The sequence below is a fragment of the Saccostrea echinata genome, unplaced genomic scaffold (genome assembly GCF_033153115.1).
Source record: "Saccostrea echinata isolate AGI-Se365-2 ecotype Australia unplaced genomic scaffold, CSIRO_AGI_Sech_v1 ptg000001l, whole genome shotgun sequence".
In the NCBI taxonomy this organism is placed as follows: domain Eukaryota; kingdom Metazoa; phylum Mollusca; class Bivalvia; order Ostreida; family Ostreidae; genus Saccostrea; species Saccostrea echinata.
The window spans coordinates 2,964,500-2,989,198 of NW_026889750.1; the positions used below are offsets into that span (position 1 = coordinate 2,964,500).

A 24,699-nucleotide genomic window follows, 5' to 3' on the forward strand; every position below is an offset into this window, starting at 1 on the left:
TGCATCAACTTACAAAGTTTTATGATCATAGGCCAAAAAATGTCCAAATTATGCCTCTAAAATGCTTTGAAATGGAATGGAATTAATGACCTTAATTGTTTTGAAAAAGATTAGCCATAAAATTCAAAATGTAGGTCAAGGTGACCTACTTTTTAGTCGACGCACTCCGAGGACCTGATATACATCAACTGACAAAGTTTGACGATCATAGGCCTTAAATTGTTCAAAATATGCCTCTAAATCATTTTGAAAAAGAATGGTCACAAAATTTAAAAAGTAGGTCACCGTGACTTACTTTTGAGTCAGCATGATATGAGGTTCTTAGATGCATCAAATGACAAGATTTGATGATCCTAGTCCTTATAATAAGCAAAATATCAACATTTTAATAAAATTTAATTTTTGGTCAACTTTGAAGTGACCTTGAGACCACGCCCTTTGCCCCAGGGTTAATCCCCGTGCAAATTTTAATCTACAACATATCCTCATCCTTTTGTGTAAGTTTGGTGATAATCTGCCCAGTGGTTCTTGAGGAGAAGATTTTTTAGCAATCAGTACTTTTGTTTCTATTTTCCTAATTATCTCCCCTTGTTTAAGGGTCACAACCCTAGTTTTGTATAAACGGGAGCCCTTGGGCCAAGAATACCCTGTCACAAATTTGACAATAATTGGCCAAGGGATTCTTGAGTCATGGTCCATATTCTAAAAAGTTTACGCACAGTCCGCACAAATGGCCATAGCATTAGCTCTTTGAGCCTTTGGCTCAGAAGAGCTAAAAATTCAACTACACCATGATAAATATCCAAATTATTTAAAATTTAAAACTTCGAAAATAGAGTTACGGAGCACGGTCGAAATTGAGTAAATCTCTGATAAAACACCTAATTATGTCTTGAGTTATGTCTTTTCACAAATGATGCTTAAACTATAAATAAAATTCAAATATACTTTTGTTTTATGATTTGAAGTACCAAATTGCAGTGCAATATATTGCTTCATTAGAGAGAAATCAATTTCAGAAGACAGGTAGTCCTCTTTGAAAAAAGCGAAAAAATGTGATGATAAAGGACATCATGGAGCAGCGAGTAACGATAAAAAATTTTCGCATCCGAGAAACCTCTAAACAAACTCTGAAAATGCTGGAGAAACCAGGAACTATATCAGAAGTGAATTGAACTTTGTGTATTAATGATAAAGACAGTGTTTGAGTGGTGGAAACTTTGAATTGGATGAGGCATAGTCTGTGAGGAAATGGACTTTCATTAAAAAAATCTGGTCAGAAGACTTAGAAACTCCATGGAAAGTGATATGCGGCTTCATTGTTGTGGAACTTACAAAAGCAGAGTTATGCAGTAAAGAATTTGAAAACACTCACTAATTTATGCTACTCGAACAATTGTTAGAATACTATGTGTCAAGAATTATTGAGACCTTTTTAATGAGTTAATGAGGTGCTACAAACCATGTGAGAAATGCTGAGGGAGAGTATAATTGTAACTTTCACGACATCGTTTTCGACGTTACAATGTAGTTAAGAGTGCTCCATGGTGACAAAACATATTGAATTTAAAATTTAGTAACACGAGTTCCATTTAATCTAATGGGATGAAACTTCACACAATGACAAAATAAATGTTTTTGCATTTGAAAATGTGTTGATCATAAAATAATATCATGAAGAGCGATATTGTCTACATATTTTTTGAAGGACCCTCGTAGAATTGGACTTTAAAAATTAAATAAAGCAGAAAACTGCTTGCTCAGATTTAATTTCTGTACTTTATTTCAATAAATAACTAACAATTTACTAACAACAAAGGGATACAAGATATTTACAAGAAAACACAAACTTATCACAGATGCTTTGGTACATAATTCAAATTAAATGACATGAGGTTAACAAAATAAATGACAAAATATTAAATAGTTACAAAACAAAAACTATTACATTGGCAATTTATACTATTACATTAGCGATTTATACCAACAAAATGCATTTAACATGCAGGTACCTGTTAGTATAATATTCACAGAACATATGGCAAGATTCCAATGTTTTATTAGTGAATCGATTTAAAATATTTTATTTCTGGTTATTCTGAAAATCTTGACCAGGCTTTAGTTTGAAGTGAAAAAAAATTGAACATTATAGGATCAATTAAAAAGAATTTTAGAAGAGATACACAAACACTTATTTAAAGATTAAAAATCACATGCAGTTTTTCCTTTGTAACCAATTTGTATACTCTTACCAGTGATACTGTCTAATTACCAATTCTCAGATGTCACCATGTTTTTGGCAGTCCACCCAACTACTCAACAGAAGCCAAGTTTTCCAGAAATATTTATTCTGCATCATGAACAAGTAGCTACAAGACGTTGCTTTAACTTTTGGCAACTTTTATCTTGCTTCACTATGTCTGAAAACTCTTTTTCAATAAGTTTCTACCGAGTCTTGATATTTTTATTTAATTTTTATTTACCATGTGAGCTGTTTCAACTCTAAATAAGATGTTAAGGAAAATGATCTGCATTTGTTATTTAGAATTAACCAACCATTTTGCCTATGAGCAAAATATTAAAGTATTTTACAAGAAAAATTGCACAGTGAATGTGGTTTTTCTTCAGATATTTAAGCAATTTTTGTAAAACACAAAGGAAAAATTATGTGTTAGAGAATTGGTCACATTAGCCAGTACATATGCAAATGTGAAGATGTATGTTGATGATACAGAGCCACGTATTCCCTAAAAACTTGAGGAAAGTCTATCCCAAAATTTATTGGAATAGCTTTCTAGTGAACAAATTCAGTATGTGCATGCGTGTTCAAATTATTAAACACATTGTGGAATCCTGCAGGAATTTCCATATTTTGATAGTGTGTTATGTTGATCCACATATAAATTAGTAAAAACAGTAATTTTTTTGGTATAAATCTCTAAAATTATCAATTTCAAAAGTTGTGCTTCCTTGATGTTATGCATACTGAAGCCTGTAAATTTCATTTTTCTGCTCTTTCAGCTGATACAATTCTATTTTTTTTTCTTTCTAATTAATGGAGCAAGAAGACTGAATAAGGAAACTGCATTTCGAGTTTGTTGTTTAATCCATGCACTGTAACATATTTTGCTCATGTTGTAGGTGCAAGCGAAATTGGCACTTTCCCAATATATATGCAAAAGAAAAATGCATTAGCTCTATAAAATTAGTTGTCTTTTTTCTTAAGAGTTATTGCATTATCTCCCTTGAAGTGGCACAAAGAAATTTGTGGGGTTATTTTTCCAATTAATTTCTCTCAGTTCTTGAGAGTGGGTGCATTCCTGAGTCTTTTGATGTACTCCTGACCCCATTCCCTCAAAAGGCCCTGTAAAACAATGATATTTTACATAGGACTTAATTCAACAAGTAATATATGTATTATGATTTAATTAGCACATTTTTTTCCCTAAATAATGAATATCAAGCAGGTATTGTGGAATTTGTTTTATATTTTTGTTGATCTTATTTCATAGATCTTGCCAATACTGTTTTGGGATAATAAAACATGCAATACGTCAGTGATTTACCATACATTATATTAAAGAAATATTGGCGATCAGTTTTACCTCTGCATAATTGAAAGACTTAGCAATTCTGCTGTAAATTGGTCTCATTTCCTCATCTGAGTACAGATACTTCGCAATCTCTCCTGGCATACTCTAAATAAAGTCCAAGATCAAACCTCAATTAAAATTTTCATTAACAGTTGATCAAAATACGTATTAATTTGAATATGGTTTCTACAGAAACAAGAAAAACATTCACCATCATAGCTCTTCCTCTGGATACCGACACTCGTCGCACAAGGTAAAGCATCGTCGTAGCGATGACCTTGAGATTACGCTCAGCAACATCGGACAACTGCTGATTGGACAAACCGTAATCTACGGGTTTCATTAGTAGCGTTGTAATCAGACTTCTGGATATAAATATCCCTATGATTAACATAAAGGCCTCGGGATCTCCAATGTTTGTGGTTCTGCCATTCTCCGTAAACTGGATTCTGTCCTGCAATTAATTATCTGAGGTGCAGTAAAGTGTTCATGCATTTTTAGCAAGTATACTGTATACATATACACCAGTTTATCCTATCATATTGTGTGCAATTTTGTAGGCAACTTATGGATTCAAATGAATACATGTATTGTCTGCTGGAATACTGTATGTGTACTTAAAAAAGTGGGCTTCATATTTTAGCGGCTTTGGCACAGACAACGATGCGCTAATTCATGAATACCGCTAAGAAATCTTTTACTAATACAATACACGGCAGGGACATGTGTAGCGCTAATTCATGATTACGCTAACAACTCCATACCCCTTGAGTGCGCTAAATTTTGAATGCACCAATTTATGTACACGTACAGTATTTGTGAACTTAGAGCTGTACAAGAAGCAAACGGGCACCTCGTTTTGCAGGTATATTTGTGAATCCAACAGATGATGGATAATTCCTACAATTGCCCACCATTCTCTCCAGGCAACACAAAAAAATAAACTTAATTATCTTGATATTTTGTTCCACAGTTATTTACCAAGTCGGAGTTTCTTGGAGAGTAAATTTTGTTTGCTTTTGATGTACATCGGGATCAACAAAGACAAACCTCACCTTAACTTACCAGTTCTACTTGCCAGAAATAACCATCAGGAAACCTCTTTCCATTTTTGATAAGTTCATACACAGCTGATTTTCTATGAGTTCCTAAGACACCAGTGCTGGGCTGTAAATACATAAATGAATGTCTCTAAACAATTTTCAGTAAATTTCATTACAAATGTATGATTAGAACTTAACTTCATTAAGTAAGCTTCACTAAATTTTATTGTGTACATCCTAAATGATGCAAAAGTGCAAATCACATGACCAAGTGAATAGCTAGTGTCAAATGCCACTAACTGTTATTTCTGTGAAATTATAAACCACTTATCATTATTTCTGGGATGTGGTAAACCACTTACCATGATTTTTGTAAAGTGGTAAACCACTAACCATGATTTCTGTAAAGTGGTAAACCACTTACCATTATTTCTGTGAAATGGTAAACCACTTACCATTATTTCTGTAAAGTGGTAAACCACTTTCCATGATTTCTGTAAAGTGGTAAACTACTCACTATAAATACAATTATCTCTGAAATGTGGTAACCCACTTACCATGATTTCTGTGATGTGGTAGATCAGGTTCTCCACTATATACTGTAATTCCTGAATCATTGTCTGTCCCTCCCGTTCCCCAGTCCTCCCCCTCACTAGGTTTGACAGATCATAGGCCTTAGGGTTTATTGCATCTGCGAGGACTGGGTAAATATTTCCACTAGGCTGAAAAAAATAGTTTGTTTTTTTTTTTAAACAATAACTTAATTACAATTTTACACAATTTTACTGTTCAACACCCAATCCCCCCCCCCCCCAAAAAAAAAATCCCAAGACAAGTTCTAAATAGCTACAATCAATTTTGCAACTTGTTCATTCAAGCATTTGTGTAAGTGCTATCAATTCAATAACATCAAAACATGTTTTTTTCTTCCCACAAGGTAATTAAACTGTAAAAATAGTCATTTACACATGTACATGTATTAATCTTTCTACTCCTAAAATGAGGGAGTGGAGATATTCTTTCACTTCAAAGATGAAGGGGGATGGGTTTTTTTTTTTAAATTCCTTGCCTTGTTGACAATGATGTAGATTGATGAAGGGTATGGATAAACTAATTTTACTTACATTGAGGTATATTCTGTGAAGTGCTGCGACTATTTCTTTTAAGATTATTCCAAATAAAAATACACTACTGGGTCGGCTTCCTGCATTCTGTAAGATCAACAAAATTTTTATTTAATTAAAAAATCAAAGTAAGAATTTAATCATACAGCAGAATTTATTTAATTTTTTAACAATAATCTGCAAATAAATCTACAAATTAATTGTGACGTAAAGAATGACTAAAAATAACTTTTTTCCCAATTTCTTATTTACTGAATATAAAAATATCTTTTAAAACAATGAAATAAAAAGTAAACAATTTTTACTTAATTTATTATCTTGATCAGATTTGATTTAATGTCGATTTTAATTTAAATTACTGTTAATTAGGTTAATTCATAAAATGATCTCAACTTGAACAAGTGGCCCATGTGCCCTTATGCTCACCTTCGTCAGTCACATGCTAATTTTTTTTTATAACAAATTCCAAACCATAATTTTATTATTCAGATTAGTAAACCTTTGCTCTGAATTAAATCAAGAGCACACTTGATGAGGAAGCACTTCTTAATCCTCAATTGAGTGATACTCTCACCAATGCAATGCTAATTACATAATTAAACAGCTGAGATTATGCTAATTTCAAAGTATCTCCTTTTCAAAATTATTTCACATGCAAAAGTTGAAAAAAGTCATAAACTTGTTATGCCCTAGCTACCATCCTTAGTTACATGTACCATGTTCTTTTTGACGTGAGGTATGGACGCTTCTATCAAATATGAATGTTTTCCAATTTTGGAACTAATGGCATGAAACAGTTTCAAAAAAGTGAGGAAAAAAGAGTATCTTTAGAATGCTTCTTTAGAATTTCAAAAATATAAAATAGACAAAACTCAACAATTTTTGATCACAAAACCTGCAAGGTCCTTTTGACTCAGGTGATTGAGCCGACAAAAATGTTAGTAAAGTTAGTAATAACAATTTGGAAGCGTAGAGAATTGTGAGTTATTTACAATATATCAAATGAAGATTATGATTATATTATACAAAAGTGCACATACACTATCAATGTTTAAATTTGTTAGTTACTGCTAAATGTCATAGAGAAAAAATACATAAGTGTCAATTTGTTAGTAACTGTTTCATGATAAAATAACAGTGTTAATTTTTTTGTTATTGCTAAAGGATAAAATAACAGTGTTAACTTGTTAGTTATTGCTAATTAATCATTAAAATAACAGGAAATTACAACACAGCACACAAACCTCTGACTTCGTCTGAAATGCGGACTAGCGGTATAGCAAAGAAACTGTTTACAATATTAAAATAAAAATAAAGAGATGTAGGAGATAATGGATTGCTTGGAAAAAAAGGAAGAAATGGATTGTTTTCAGTAATCTATAAGACTACACTGGTAATAGAAGCAGATTTATCCTGAGTATCCTTTTCGCAAGAATAATAGATGGTAGAAGAGTGGTGAAAATTACAGAAAAACTTTATATAACTAGATTAAATGGACAAAAAGAACATTTCTTTGGGAATTTGAAAAAAAAATAGATGACATCAGAGCAATATATTAAATAAACCTTATTCTTTGCTAAAATAAATGACATGATAATAAAATATGAACTTCTTAATTATGACTGATCTGAGATGCAACTAAAAATTATTATTAAGGAAATTAAATAGGATCCTGCATTATGTACATATAGGTAATTTAATCAAGACCTTCAGCTTGACCTGTAATATCATGACACCGGAAGGTTGAAATATACTTATCAAGTTATCATGTCATAAGTTTTGAAATATCACAATTTAAGACCTCTGACCTTGACCTATGATAAGGTAACTCCTTAATTCTCTGTTTCCAGAATATGCTGCACGTTGTCTTGAAAAAGAACTCCCAAGTTCTTTTGTCAAATAATAGTAAAATGTCATAATTAAAATTATAGATACAAAAGTAGTATATAGTTCTCAGATATCATTGAACATTAGTTAAAAAAAAAGAAAAAAAGAAAAGAATTCCAAATAACTCATCTAAATTTTATCCCCTTCCTCCCATCCCAAACATGCTCATGCATTGCTCATCAGAAATTTATTAGATATTCTCTTTTCCAATTTCTGATAAAATTTTGTAGATGTGGCCTTTAACAGCAATTCCTAATGGTTAGTTTGTTAGTAGATACCTTTTCTCTAAGTGCTTTAAGTGCAGAGATAAACCAAGCAGCGTAAGCAACATGACGGAACTTTCTCAGGCCTTCTGAAACATAAAAAATAAATATCGGTAAATTTCTCTGGGTTTTAATCAAAATGTTCACATGCAAATTTGTTCATGTAATTTAAAATAATGTAACATTTTTAATTTTACTTACTAGGGCCTGGGAAAGGAATAGATTTTTTCTTTACCGATCGCCTGGCTCCTGAAATGATATTAAGGAATTAAAAAATATTTTTTTTATTTCAATATCTTAATTTTGTTTTTCAAAAAAGTTAATTCTCTTAATGAACCAGAAGTCTCTGATGAGACTGTAGCTCTACTGGTCTGTACGTATAACAAAGGAAAAGTAGCACTTGGATTGAAACTCTGCAACATACAACAATAAATTAATAGAATTACATGTATGTATCTTAATGTAGTCTACTTCTGTGCCAAGTTATAATGAAATCAAATAAAAACTGTAGAAGGAGTAGTGTTTTGAAAGTATTTTACAGAAATTTCTATTTTTAGTAACCATGACAACACCATTCACTGCAATCAAAAACTGAAATACATATTATGTATCATTGTGTATTCTAATTGTGTGCCATATTAGATTGAAACCAGACCAAAACTGTAGGAGGAGTAATGTTTTAAAGGAATTTCACAGAAATTTCTATCTTTAGTAACCATGGCAACACCATTCATCGAAATCAAAAAAACAATGCACTAAATTATGTATCATTGTACAGTCTACTTGTGTGCCAAGTTATATTGAAATCAGACCAAAACTGTAGGAGGAGTAGCGTTTTAAAGGAATTTCACAGATATTTCTATTTTTAGTAACCGTGGCAACACAGTTCATCGAAATCAAAAAACGATGCACTAAATTATGTATCTTAGTGTAGTCTACTTGTGTGCTAAGTTACAATGAAATAAGACCAAAACTGTAGGAGGAGTAGCATTTTTAAAGGAATTTCACAAAAATTTCTATTTTTAGTAACCATGGCAACACCTTTCATCGAAATCAAAAACTGATGCACTAAACTATGTATCTTAGTGTAGTCTACTTGTGTGCCAAGTTATATTGAAATCAGACCAAAACTGTAGGAGGAGTAGCGTTGTTTACAGACAGACGGACAGACAGCTAGACAGCTAGACGGACGGACGACGGACACCTTACTATCGCATAAGCTCTTCTGGTCTCTGACCAGTAGAGCTAAAAATGGCTCTTCATAGAAAGAAAACTTAATTAAGATAACTCTTAAAGAAATTTGTTTGTTACCTTACAAAATTTTTATCTTCAAGATTTGTTCAAAAATTGTAACATTAAAAATTGCTTGAATTTTGTTCTTTATCAAAAATCTCATGTTAAATTTTCAAGCCAAAATTACAATAAATTCTACTTTAGTGAGCAAGAGTTTGATCTCCCTTGATCTGATTACATGTAGCAGCATCTGATTACATGTAACAGCACCTGATTACAAGTAACAGCACCTGATTACATGTACCTGATTACATGTAATAGCACCTGATAACATGTACCTGATTACATGGAGCAGCACCTTATTACATGTAATACCACATGATTACATGTATCTGACTCCATGTTACAGGATCTGATTACATGTAACAGCACCTGATCACACATAACAGCACCTGATCACATGTAACAGCACCTGATCATATGTAACACCTGATTACATGTAACATCACCTGATCACATGTAACAGCACCTGATTACATGTAACAGCACCTGATCACATGTAACAGCACCTGATCATATGTTACAAATGATTACATGTAACAGCATCTAATCATATGTAACACCTAATTACATGTAACAGCACCTGATCACATGTAACAGCACCTGATTACATGTAACATTACCTGATCACATGTAACAGCACCTGATTACATGTAACAGCACCTGATCACATGTAATTGTACCTGATCATATGTAACAGCACCTGATTACATGTAACAGCATCTGATTACATGTAACGGTACCTGATCATATGTATCAGCATGATGATAGTGTAACATACCAAATGAAAAGAGGTAAAGATAGATAATTTAGTAATTCCCTTTTTTTTTAAATTTTTTACCAGTATTACTTTAACAAGAAAGTAACTTGACATTTAATTTAATCAGTAAAGCAAAGGAGGAATATTTTCTTTACAATAAAGACTTTATATCTATATAAGGCATCTTATATAATTTTCTTTGTATTCATAGCCATGTTATATTCATCTTTCAATCAACTGTGCATCCAAAGTTATGAATAGATCAATTCAATCTGCTTTTCATGGCACATTTTGAGATCGATTAACATTTGAGTAGCAATGTACCATGTCACTATTTACACTTCATAACATTCATCTCTGAAAGAGAATCAAATTTTATTGCCCAACTTTCCATTTTGCTTAACAAATTTATACCCTACATCAATGCATCCATTGCCAAGCAACAAGGATAAAGGTATTCAACATTATCAAACATTATCATATTACTGAATGTCCACATTGCATTTAGTTATTAACAAGTGAAATTTTATACTCAAGAATGCATGCTTAATTGGTTCTTTTCCTAATTATTTAACTGAACATAATCTTTCCATTTAAGTATTGTACACAAAAATGTACGTGTCACATATTCAAATTCAAAAGTGCTTCAATTTATGAAAGAATACTCAGTCTGGATATATCGTCTAATTATGTCACTGGAAACATGCATCTCAACATGAATGTTTTAACAAAATTTGAACTTACCCGGTAAACTCTTTGCATTGTTGATAAAATGTTTATAGTTTGAACATTTACTAAAAACGAACATGCATATTCAATCAATATAATGTTTGTTATTAAATGGCATATGATTGTGTGAATTATTTTCAATTTTTTGACATTCACCTGTTCTTATTTTTCTGTGATTAATTTTTTTTTCTTCACTTTATAAATTTTCTGGATGAAAATTGGTTTTACTTGTATACAGTCATCACATTAACTTGTTTCAAAATATTCTGCTATTGTGTAGCATTCCAATAAGGCCATTCCAAGTTTTTTCTTTGTTTTAATTAGCGATTCCATCCTAAATTCAAAAAACGTTAACCTATCTTTCTATCTAGAAAAAACACACAAACCAAAAGGGAAAAAACATAATTTAAGTACATGCAAGTCTAGAATTTCTCATCATAATTTGAGAATTCTCCTCACATCTTTCAACTACTAGTTTATTGAAATAAAAAAAAATTGGTACACCACTTAAAAAAGAAAGATGCCGATCCCAAAAGCATAACTTGCATTTCAAAGATTTGTATTTGTTGATTTGAATTTGTGTTAACTGTTTTTAATTTCATAACCTCAAAACCAATCTGCCCGCGAATACTAAACATAGAAAAAATTTGGAATGGCCTAATTATGCTGTAAATTACAAGCATTAATCCATATTCAGACCTATAACTGACTTTTTCAAGTCTCATATAATATCAGCATATATACAAACCTGGCTGTGGAGAAACCAAGGTTGGCTGGCGTTCCGGGACAGCTATAACCCGAGGCTCTATAGCCCGAGGAGCATCAACTACCAAAAAATTATCATTATCATTCTATTGTATTCTACTACTCACATTTAAATAATAAACAATTATATTATTGACTTTTAATTAGGGTGATATATTAATGATACAGTAATTAAGTGATCAAGGAGAAGTAAAAAATTAGAACCTCGATCAGCTGCACAAAAATTTTACCTTGATCTTTCATTATACAATATGTAGGAACACTGATACAAAATCCAAAACATATAAATGGCCATTTGTAAACACCAATGCAAGTTGGTCCTTGGGCTTATATTAAATTACATGGGAAATGGACTTTTTCAAAAACATCCATCTAGTAAAACTAGGTCACATGCAGTACATATCTCAAATCATCACTGGTGACATACGCTTCCACAGATACAACATGCATCTATGCAAGTTTGGTCGATATAAGATTTATTATAAATTTCAGAATGTCAATTTCCAAATTAGTTGCATTATCCACATCAAGGTCCTTCACCTACGCATTATCTTTTTAATGATAGTCAATTTTAGAATAATATTATTATTATATCTACTGGTACTTTGTAAAACATGTATAATCCATGGCCGTAGAAAATGGAGGGGGGGGGGGTTTGCCCCCTAATAATTGTGCCAGTATATGGCATACTAATTAGAAAACATTGCTTCTTTATGCTTGTGCCCCCTCAATAAATGTCTGATGACCTTAACAAGGAATATTTGCATGGTAGTGCCCCCCCCCCCCCCCAATTGAAAATGTTTGGTTGTGCCCTAGAACTGAAATTGCTTCCTCTGGTCTGTAACCTCCTGTAACAATTTTCAGATCATACATCTGCAAAATTATGGTCACAAGCAGTAACTAAAGCATGACTGATTGTATGCAACCTAAGATTTGCATGTCGACTGATCAAGGTAAAACTAATAATCTAAAGAGGGACATATTCTCTGAAAAAAATCACTTTGTTCATCTTTCTAGAAATTATAGGTTTCAAACAGCATCCAAAGTTTAACTGCCTGACTGGTAGAATGCATCCCATGCATTGAAGTTTTATGCAAGACTGGTTATGATATTTAGACTTAGTTATTTGCAACTGGACCTGCTCCAATAACATCTACCTGATCAATCATCCAGTAAATATAGGTCACAGGCAGGATATGTATCAATATACCTGAACTTTCTTTTTTAGGTGCATGTAGGTATATAATTATGATAGGTATACATGAATAAGCTCTCTTACGGTGTGATAAAAATTTGAATCCTATTTAAAAATCAATATCAAGATTTCCCCCCCAAAAAAATCAAATTCATGTTAAGAACATTGTATATATCAACTTCTTTTGAAGTTTGTCCTTAATATGACAATTTTACACAACATTCAAATTAAAGACATTTAGAGATCAATTTATAGATGAATAAATACAGAGCAACATTACAAAAACAAGAATGCAACAACACTATCTGTAATTTATCATTTGCTCTTACTGTCTTAAGATTTAACTGTCTATGAATAAAGAGAATTATTCTTGTAATGGATTTGAGAAAATCAATTTTAGAACTTAAAAGTATTTAACTTGAAATATTAAAGGGCTTATGAATTAATTCTCACAGATTTTTCCATACAAGCAATTGTCTATGTAAACTTGTCTCTGCTTGTGTTAAAACCAGTGTTTACAATGTTGACAAATACATTCAGAAATATAATTGAATATAAATATCAGAGAAATTTAAACTCAAACACATACATTAATAGAAGAGATATATAAATGCAATTCAGAGAGAGCATACACAAATCAAGATAAATGTTGGTACACAAATGAAAGCATTGATAAACACAAATAAATATGTAAATTTTAACACATAAAAACAGATTCAACAAAACACCTTGGTTTTCTTACATTAAAGGCATTCATGACACCAACAATTTCACCCATATTTTTCTTTCTGAAAGGTGTATTAAAATTTTAGGCTACCTAGACCCATCTTCAAGGTAAATTTATTTTTTAGGAGGGGTAAGGAATGGATTTCTACTTCAGTGAATTCATAAAATAAATGCCTTTTACACCGCCATCATATTGGATGAACGGGGGTTGTTAAAGGAAAATCAAGCAGACAGAGGCTATAACAACAGATATCAATATCATAGTGTCTAGAGGTGCTCTTAAGGTGGTATAGCTATATGCAGTCAAAACTGGAATTTTTGATAGATTAAATCCTTTAATACATCTGTTTATCTTCCATATCAAACTGCTTATATGAAAATATAACGACAGGAATTTACTATACAAATCTTGCCAAAACTCGTATATACATAAGGTATATTTGGTCGAGTAACACAAATCTTGGCTGAATTAAATGCATTAAATTAAGGCATTTTAAGACATAAGTTTGAGTGGGTGGGTTTGAGCAAAGCATTTACATGCATTACATTTACTTCTGAGCTAGGAAGCAATATTAATCCCAATTTCATTTCTGAAACTTTTTTTTCCATCAATTAGTTTTTCCTATCTAATGTATCAGTTATATCATTCAGGATTAGATAATATATTACACATTTAAGTGCTTTTTGATGTTAAAAAAAAAAAAAAGAAAAGTTGGTTAATTACAGATCAGTCTTTCTTTATGGAGCTTGACCTTTACAAGATAGTCAATGTTGCATATAATTTTTACTATGTTAAAATTCTCCACAGTTACAGTGAAAGATGGATAAGATTTTTTGCCCCATTAAAGCACTTAAAAAGCAATTTAATATAGGTACATTTAATTCTATGGGTATATTAAAGCATTGAAAATTGAATCAGAATATGGACCCAAGTAATTTTAAGATCCACAATTTCCTCCTTTTTTGTTAGTTTTAAATTGGGACTACATTAGCTTATAAAACATCTCATTATTATAAATAGGGTAACTAATGCAAGATTATTACTACATTTATCTAAAATAAAATTTAATTATAAGCTCACTATCCTATTTGCCCAGCCATTTTAAATTTATTCTGAAGCCACTGAGAATGTTCCACTTTGAAACTTTTAGCTAACTCAAAGCTCTAAGGGTGCAACATTTAAAAGGGATGAATATAGGCCAAGAAACCAAGGAACAAAAAAAACTTACTATAATACAATCCATAGATAAAATGTCAAAGGTCTTAATGAACTACTGGGTTTTCATGATACCATATCTCAAACCAAAGACAAGAAAACACCCAAATTTTTAGTGAAAATAATGACTTTATTTATGCATATAAATCCATATACATTCTATACACAACAAAATGAGTAGTATGGGTTCTCCCAGTGAATATCACATTTGGAATTATTTACATCATGTACTGTTAATTAATGCAAACATTTGTTCTTTCCTAATTTGATGATGAAACTGTTTATAAATATCCAACATTTGTTGCTAAATGAAATTAAAATTTTTGTAACAGAATAAATAAACAGATAAATATATAAATTATACTTTAAACAGTTAATGCAATGTACTATAAATTCAAATTCAAATTCTGAAAATCTAAATATGATGTTACTGGCAACTGACAAGCTAATTAAGATAGAAAATAACGTAGCACTAAATTGCACAGGATGAAATTATTTTTTTGGTAATTTTTTTCTCATTTTACAGGTCTCTAATTTCACTGTTAATTTCATCTATCCTATTTTCAAAATGGTTGCCACCCACAAAATCTATTTTTAATGTATCACAGATATCACATGACTTTAATTATCCTATAGAAATGTTTCACCCTTAGGTTCAAGTTTCACCAGGTCAAAGTTCAAAGTTCACCTTTCTCAGTGGTACACATAATAATTGGACCCATCATCATTGTAATAATAGTAGCCGGGAAGTGTGGTAGTGGCTGAAAAAACAAGAAAACACAGATCAATGGTGGAAAAGTTTATTGCCATGGTGCATATAATAAACATTGAAAATGCTAAAAAGCTTAAATTTTGAAATTTCTAGGACATTGTGTAAGTGCATCTTAAAGACTTAATTACCAATAAAAACTAGCCCATCACGTCAAATGTTCATCTAACATAAATTCCACATGAAGAGAATTTCACGACGTATTTCAATACATCATTGAATTTCACGTCATTGTGTGTCATGTATTTGTATTTCACATGTCACCATATTTCTATCATTGAATTTCATATGTCATTGAATTTCACATCAATTTCACTTGTGTGCTCTTTTCAAGTGAAATTCACATGGTTGATTCTCATTTTGTATTTTGTTCACATGAAATTCATGTGAAAATTTTCAAATGAAATTCACATGCGGTAACTTCGCTGTGTACCTCAGAAAATCTCACTTGACTTGTTTAATCATGTGCAAGAGAAAGCTTTCAAATAATACTAGGGTTATTTGTTTTTTCTGCCTCCTGGATTACATGCTGGTGGTGACATTTCACACAGCAGAGACACTTTTAAATGACAGATGTTAAAGAAGTGCATTTGGAAGAGTGCATTTGTTTTTTAAAGGTAGAGGACCACACACATATCCTATTTTTTTTCCCAATTTCATTCAACAGGTTCTAGGTTTTATGAAGATTTTGTCAAATTGCAGTTGAGTTCTTTACACCATTCCCAACAGATTTTTTTATTCCTACAATCTTTGCTTAAATTTGTGACCTGTTCATGTGTTACGTGAATTTTTTATGTAGAAATATGACCAGCATCCTGAGATAAAACCTAAATTATAACTGAATGTTATTCCCCATATGAGAATAAGGGTATGCCAAGGTGAGAGTATGATCCTAGTTATATCATAAATTTAATTCCCATCTTCCACATATGTCTCAAAGCCTTATATATCTCAATGTTCAGATTGTAAGGGGCTGTTGGTTTCAAGCAATTGAGGTTTGACTGTACCAATTATTATTTTTTACAATGATTCTGTATAGCATTCTACAAGATTGAAACACACTTTTGGTTTACATCAACTGTTGGATCTATATATATGAAATTCAATGTTTTTAATAGTTCTATAAAAGGCTAAACATAAACATTTCCATTTCAAAGATTTTCAGCTTCAGAGAATTGCTGTTGATGGATCAAACTCTACAATATCCAGTATCTAAAAAGACTATGTTCTTCCTTTGCCATACAGTTTGAACTTTTTCTCCTTTGACATGTGACACTGACTTTGTTTACCCTAAATCCTATTTGTATGACACTGCACAAGGCAAAATACATACAATTAAAGTTATATAATTCTAACAAAACCAATGCAGTAGAAACTGAAATCAATTCTATAGCCATCATCAGAAACCCACAGATGGTTTTGCTTCACTTACCACTCTCTTAGGTAAAAGAAGTGAGACCAACTATGGGTTCCTGACCATTTTCAGAAGCTTTTTTATCAGAATAATCCTTCTTTTATTCTTCCTTGTTAGTTAGAATTGAAAGTTTGATAACACTTGTACACAATGTCCTAAATATTCAAAAATTATTAAACAATATATTTTTTGTTCATAGGTGATGGAAAAAATTTAATAATTTTTAGTTGTTATTTATGACCATCATACTTGCTACAGTGCTTGTCTTATATACTTTATACAGTATTTGCCCCAATAACCACCCCGTCCTTTACATTTAAACAAAATCAGCAACAGCATGGTTATTTTTTATTTTTCAAAAAAATCTTTATCTTCACTTTAACATCATATATATGTATTAACAAAATCTTACAAATGCATTGTTTTAAATTTTAATAACAAAGGTGCTTATTGGGTCAAATACATTTTTTTTTCTTAGCACTATACTTTTTCATTATGAATTTTAACTTTTTTTTAAAAATCTCTTAAATGATATTTGAATATCTGTACCATACATTCTCTGGAATTGTTAATGGTCAAACTTTCAATTAGATGTTACTCTGACTTCTATAGGTAGATTGCATCACATTTGTGTCAAATAATGCATGTTTTTTTTTGCTTTTGTTTTTAATGGTATTGAAATATTTTTTGTCAAATGGTACAGGTATCAAACATCTAATTTGAAACTACTATGATTTACAGTTCTATAATATGGGGTTAGTAAATGTGTTACTTACTGTGAAAACAAAAATGTGCAATCATTCTGTTGTGTTGAAGCGTCCCATGTGCAAAGTTAGTAGTTAGCAAGGCAAAGTAGAAAAATATGTTAGAATTATATCATCACTACAATACACCCCAATAGAGGTTTTTTTTTTTCAAGGTTAAATTATACTACGGACTAAGTCACCTTTTTTTTTTTAAATGGATTTATGTTTGAAATCCGTTGTTACTTTTTAAATTATCCATTGATTTTGTGAACGTGAGTTTGCATGCCTTGACAAATGTAGCTTAGGCAGCTTATTTTTCATCATCAGCCATGATCTCAAGAATGTTCCAAAGTGTTCAAGAGAAATCAATGTCTTGAGCACTTTGAAGCAATTGAGGCTTATTCTTGTAGTGAACTTGCAATGGAGTAACTGCATGCAGTCTTTAACATATCTCATTTGTAAAATGAAAGAACAAACTCCTTCATGCAAATGCAGTTTGCAATAATGCACCGAACCACCACGACCACTTCCAAACTTTAAGTACAACTAGAACTATGCTTTCTAGAGCAGCCAGGATATTTGGGGGAGGGGGTATGAAATTAAATGGAAAAATTCAAATAATACTCTACCAAGGTGTTTTGGTGAAATCATTGGTAGTAAATAGGCTGATAGCCTTGTAACTCACCCCTCACTGGGGAGACAATTCTCCTGGAAAAGAAAACACACAGAAGACTCAGTTGAAAATACATGTAAGAAAGACCAGTTTAAGAGCACCAACAAAGAAATAAAAACTGTCTTTACATCTGCATAATTTTTTTTAAAGTATTAAGGAGTTAATCATAAATGGTTACATATAAATGACATCATATGCTATCTTAAAAGCAATCTCATTATAACTATACCCATAGGGCTGTTCTTTCAATATAATAATGTATTTTATCATTACCATTCATCAAAATTAATTGCCTATCCATGAAAATGCCTCTCTATATTTTTAAATTTTAAACTTTTTAAAAGCAGTTACTGATGATCATAAACATATTTCTAGCCATATACAGCAGAGCAAACAACAGGTAAGCAATGCAGTCCTTTAGGTCACACAGAAGGAAATGCTTGGATGGTTACAGTGTATAACCTTTCTGTATTCATTCATGGTTTTGAATGAATATCAGGTATTCTCAAAGAATTTTCAATTATGTAAAATAATGTCAAATTAGAATTTCTGTGCATGGGCAGAATATATACAAACAGTATAAGAGGGGGTGGAGGGAAGTGAATGTGAAACAGAAAATTGTATGAGGGTCCTCAAAAAATACACAGAATTTCTGAGTTCTGCATGAGTAGTGTCGATAATTCATATTGTAATCATGTAGAATTTTTTTTCAATTCTTTACTTTTCTCTTTTTCCACCTATTTTCATTTACTTAGTCATGAAAAATAAGATTGAGATTATCTATTTATTTATTGAATTTATCAGTTCTAAATCTCACAGGTTTTCAATAAAAAGTATGAAGATGTATCCCGACAAAATGCTAGATAACCATCCACCTTATTAAGACTGGTCAATTGGAGATTAAATGGACTTTTCAAAATTATGGATGCATTTTATACATGAGAAAGTGCACTATGAAATACAAGATAAAAAAAGGAAGTTGAGTCTGAGAGACACCCATCATTTCATACATGACCCTTTTCCAGACAAAGTGACCTACCCTGGAGGAGGTGGTGCTCGGCCATTTCTGATCAGAAAACATTTTTTAATACAACATATTTAACTATACATTTAGTACTGCATGTATAAATGTACTGAATTAAATACCATTATCCACATAATTTAAGTTGATGTACAATTTGGTTCAAATAATTTTTCAAAGTTTACAGATACTCAGAAGTGTTGTTTTTTAGTATAATTATTTTAGTTCATTTACTTATTATAATAAATTACTTACGGCTCAAGGGGAGGTAATGCGGAGTAGTGATGAACAGCGGGCTGAGGGGGCGGGGACATCTGATAATGATGATGATGGACAGCAGGGGGAGGTGACCTCTGAAACAAAAAATCACAATATGATTGGCTGAATATAACAATATTTTGTGCACCTTTGCAAACCACAAGCCAGTTTTTATGTAAGTTTTGATGGCAAATGCGAACACTGCATGGTTTTCAAAAAGTTGTTTTGTATGGAACTATGGGCTTGTTTAAACATGGGCTACAGACAAACGTCTTTATCAAAATATATGCTCAAGCTCTAATATTTAAAAAAAAAATAAATTGTACGGTAATTGATTTTGGGAATCATCAAAAGGACATAACTTACCACAACTGCAGGTTCGGACAAGTATGTTACTGGAGCCTGGGACAAACTGCCTCCTGGCAGACTGCGTAACATCATTTGTTGGACCACTAACTGATGCATCTGATGGTTCTGCATCATCATCATCTCCATCCAATCTAAAAGACCAAAAAACTTTTTTACTTATAAACACTTTCATAAGTTTGAATTTTAATTTAACTTTTCTATAATTTGCACAGTCTGTGTTTGGTTCTGATGTTGATAAACTACTTTTGGGAAAAGCACATAATTTTTTGTCTAGAAAACAACACACCTCCTTTGTTAAACATGCTTTGTCTTTGTTCTGGCACCAAGTTCTGAACAACAGGTTGAGGAACTTGTTGGATGATGTGTTGGGGGTAGGGCTGAGGGTTAGCCACCACGGGTAGCTGCGGGGGATTCTGTATGGGTGGTAGATGGTACTGTGGGGGAGTTTTGACTCTGTGTTCAATTATATGCTTCACCTGTTGCATATCTGAAAAAGAAACATTTTTTTTTTCAAAATTAAAATCCTTGCAGTATTTAGACAACACACAGTGCTCTATTTTTTTTTTTCTTGCAGATAGAAGTACATGTACAAGTAAACATTGCTGATCAAACATTATCAGAAAATGTAGACCACTAAATGTTGCAAATTCATTCAATGAACATTAAAAATGCCTCCTTTAAGAAAAGAAGGCAATATTTTTAAGTATCTCTCATAAGTACATGGTCCTTAATTAAAACTTCTTGTGTCTTATAGAAACTCTCTTAGTTAAAAACACATTGGGTGTGATTCCACTTTTACCATATGAAATGGAATTTACCATTCTAATGTAGGGTGAGGTCATTCACTCGCATCAATATTTTAGGAATGACTCTAACTCTTGGCCAAATTATTCGAGTATAACCTGGTTTGGGTCAGTTTACGCTTTATAATCCGCGAAACGGATTATAAAACAGCGTAAACTGACCCAAACCAGGTTATACTCGAATAATTTGGCCAAGAATTAGAGTCATTCCTTATAATTTAATTTTAAAATCATTAAATAACTATGGGTGTAAAATTTCGTTACTTTTTATTAGTTCAAATTTGCCGCTCAATAATACAACCATAGTAACGGAAGTAACGGAAGTGATGGGAATCGAGGGGAGGTAAAAACTGATGCATAGGCATAGCAGCCATGTTGTTTGGTTACATGTGGTAAGATCGAATTATTGTTTGAATTTAAAGGTACATTTATTAAATCTGGAATTTTCCATGAATCCCGAGGACTGGAAATGAGAGGATTGTATGGATACAGATAATTCAGCTGGTTGTCAGGGGGGTGTGTCCCCATACCAAACCAGGTTATACAGAAATAATTTGTGTTCCTTTTTGGATATTAACCAATCAGAGGCTAGAATACAAACAAAATTAAATTATATTCTGATAAATATTTACTACAATAGGCTTTAATTATTTGCAACTGTCATATTTTTCAAGAACAGTAACCTATGACTTATCAAAACAACCCCCTAATCACGCACTCCTGGGGTCATAGGTCAATGGTTACTATTGTCTTTAAACATAAAGAATGTATGTCAGTAGCTCATATGGTATTGGTTGACTATATTGTTGAGCCTCATATAATGCAAGAAGTCCCAGCCTAACAGTCATCAACTTTGGTAAATATAATTATATATAAGCAAGGGATACCTGTCCATTTTACATCTGTATGGTAGGTCAAAAGTCACTGGTCTTTAAGGCCACTAACATTAAAACATACAATTAATTGACAGATTAATGACTGTTTGATTGATTGATTGACTGATTGATTGTTTGATGAATGTAGTTTTTCATCCCACCAAGAATTTTTTCACTATCAAATCATCACCAGGGAATACATTAAAACAAGTGCATAATTTTGACTTATGCAATGGACTAGCACCAAAGTTGAATTGCATCTACAAATTTTACATTTTTTACATTGAAATAAATAAATAACTTGTATTGCCTCCATCATTTATAAAATAGGGGCAAGTTATTGACCAAGTACCATATTCAGAAAACGTACCTTTCAATTCCTCTTCCAGTAAAAAAAAAAAATTCAGGCTATATATATTGATTAAAAGTCACTGGATATAAAAATTTAGAGTACATTAGATGCTATATTCTTAAAATAAGAATTAGTGTACCTTTGATATTTGGTCAAGCTATTTCTATTTACTTAAACCTACAAAGTGAATAAATGTATCTTCAATTCAGATTATTCTAATATCATAATCCCTGGTGTTCAAGGGCAGATTAAATATAGATGGTAACAGGTATCTGGATAAAATATGTTAATAGCAATGTTGCATGCATAAAATACATTTGTCAATTTTATGTATTCTTTCTTTATAATTATAGCTATAGATACTATGTATTGTAAATCTTTAGATTCAGATTTACACATAAAACAAAATTTTTTTATTGCAAAGTACAAAAAAAAAAGAATTTTTAAAAATCAAAATCAAAAAATCATTTCAAAGCAAGTAATTAATTTTTTTTTTTTTCAATTCTCAAACTTATGTGTGTTACCATGGAAACCAATATCATCAAATGTATTCAAGATAAATCCCTACCTTGGTCAAGTTGACCATGTTGAACGAAATCTCTCACTATGTCATTTCCAGTCTCAATCAACCAATTGTCCATGCCATTTGTGGCATGTTGAGAAGAAATAAATTCTTACACAATCTTGATGGTGACTATCTCCCTAGATAGACGACTCGCAAACAGCTTTCAACAAGTTTGAAAATGAGTTTTACTTCTTTGAGTTTTGCTTCAGTGGTTTTAAAAAAGGGGCTCCCCTGGGAAAATAAAAATTTCCAACTTTGATGCCGCAAAGATCTCTTGCAATAGGAAGGTATGCCAAAACACTAATCCAATTTGGTGAGACACCTGTAATATTCTGTCAAAAATTCTCTGATGTTCTAATGGAACTTAAAAATGCAAAATTACTTTAGCTTTACCATTTAAAATCTGGAAACTTATGCTATGTCAAAGCCTATAAGTTACTTTGTTTGCGGAACATTGGAGTCATTTCTTTGGTCGCCATGGCAGAATCTTTATAAAGGAAGGGTTATGCCAGTAGTGTTGTATTCCCTTTATTTGGTACAAATATTCTGTTTTCACTTAACAGACAAAAGAAGATCAAAAGCATTTACTATTTCATTTCTTTAGAACTACATACTGTGAAGAAATTCACAAAGGTTTGATTTCTCTCTATTTCCACCTGAATTATAATGGAGTTTCCTAAATGACAAATAAATACAGAATAAGTAAAGAATACAAGCTTCAATGCAGTCCGTTTTTCAGGTGAATGGAGGCATTTATGGTTATTGAATATGATGAATACATACATTACCACCTTTATAAAGATAACACCTAATAACTATTACCTCACTTAAAATGTTAAGAATACTTTTAAAACTCTCAACTGAAATTGCAATATCATTGACACAGACATACACATATACCACTGAAGTACAGCATTAATTCAAGTATCACTGAATGATGGGACATGTATATGCTCTTATTTTCTCTTTAGGAAAGCTAATTTATTCAATAAATCAATTGAATTAGCCTTTTCAATATGTGACAAGGGTTTTTTGCCTTTTATTTAAGGAGAACTAAAAAAGCTTTGGAAATTCAAGGAGCATTTTATTTATTACTCAGATATGAAGGCTTACACGTTACTCACACCTGAGATGGCACTTTTGAGATCAGTGAGAAAAACATTTAAATAAATTAAGAGTTTTGAACAACAAAACTGAGTTATATCAAATAACAAGACATAAAAATTTATATTGTTGTTTTTAAAATCAGAAATGCTTTATATCTTGATCCCCCATAGGAAGGATATATTAGTTTTGGCATGATTGTCTATCTGTCACAAAATCATGTCTGAGACAATAATTTGAAACCATTTGTCTTGAATTCAATCAAACTTGAACATGTTGTTGCTCAATAACAAAGGAGTTATTATCCTCTCTCCTTAAATCATTATTGAGTGGCCATTGCATTGGATTCAAAGGATGGAGGAGGAAGGAATGTTGGATTTTATTTTTTGGTTTGGAAAAAAAAAAATAGTTGTCGATCGTTTTACTTCTGCAGACATGTTTAAACCTTAAGTGAATAACATGCACTTAATATTTGATTTTAATTTTTATCCATGTTTTGATTAATATATTTTTTATTTAAGCAGATGAATCACTGCATGACATATATGTATGTACCTATTAAAATGATGTAATAATAAGTAGGGAGTTAAGATAAACAAATACATATACATACATTTTTTTTAAACATCAAAGCTTTAAAAAGTATCACACAAGTCTTCATCAAAGAAGGTCACTTAGTTCTTTAAAAATATAAGAAAAAAACATAAAATTTTTGACAAATCTCTTTTCAAGACAACAAAATAAGATTTAAATGTGCATAATTGACTGAAGCTGCAGACAAAATTCAAAAAAATAAATTGCCTTTCCTTTGATATGCATGTTAATCATTACATTTGTTTGAAAATTATTTCATGCTCTGTAATGCATCTCAATTTTTAAAGTACTTTAATTGTTATATGTGTTACTAAAGAGATATGTTTACATGAGAAACCTGATTCCTTCTTATTGAAGGAAGTCTTCTATTTTTGACATAAAGGAACTTAGAAGCATAAGAAATGAGAAAAAAGGAGAAAAAAAGACTTCTAAGAGAGACTTGGTGTGCTATGGTAAATTGGTACCAATACATGAAAATATCTCAGTGAGTTGAAGGTTGTTCAGATAGGCAACAGAGAATGCCATTTAGAATTTCAAAGCAAATTTTCTTTAAGCTGTTGTT

General features: G+C 31.5%; 1 protein-coding gene across 6 annotated transcripts in view; it reads right to left on the reverse strand.

Moving 5' to 3' along the window:
* Positions 1 to 1,836: 1,836 nt before the first annotated feature.
* The window catches only part of LOC133183052 (uncharacterized), a 43,648-nt gene continuing 20,785 nt past the window's right edge, over positions 1,837 to 24,699 (reverse strand). For 4 of the 6 annotated variants that reach the window (XM_061317983.1, XM_061317990.1, XM_061318007.1 and 1 more), the window contains 13 exons: positions 20,131 to 20,331; positions 19,842 to 19,975; positions 19,473 to 19,570; positions 18,209 to 18,231; positions 11,441 to 11,518; positions 8,112 to 8,159; positions 7,926 to 7,999; positions 5,761 to 5,847; positions 5,194 to 5,358; positions 4,659 to 4,760; positions 3,805 to 4,047; positions 3,606 to 3,698; positions 1,837 to 3,364 (listed from right to left, as the gene is read on the reverse strand). In XM_061317983.1, the coding sequence (XP_061173967.1) occupies positions 3,296 to 3,364; positions 3,606 to 3,698; positions 3,805 to 4,047; positions 4,659 to 4,760; positions 5,194 to 5,358; positions 5,761 to 5,847; positions 7,926 to 7,999; positions 8,112 to 8,159; positions 11,441 to 11,518; positions 18,209 to 18,231; positions 19,473 to 19,570; positions 19,842 to 19,975; positions 20,131 to 20,331 (1,415 nt within the window). In that variant the 3' untranslated portion in view covers positions 1,837 to 3,295. Of the gene's footprint in view, positions 3,365 to 3,605; positions 3,699 to 3,804; positions 4,048 to 4,658; positions 4,761 to 5,193; positions 5,359 to 5,760; positions 5,848 to 7,925; positions 8,000 to 8,111; positions 8,160 to 11,440; positions 11,519 to 18,208; positions 18,232 to 19,472; positions 19,571 to 19,841; positions 19,976 to 20,130; positions 20,332 to 22,442; positions 22,678 to 24,699 lie in introns of those variants that run through there. The other 2 variants (XM_061318022.1, XM_061318015.1) reach the window with 2 other exon arrangements.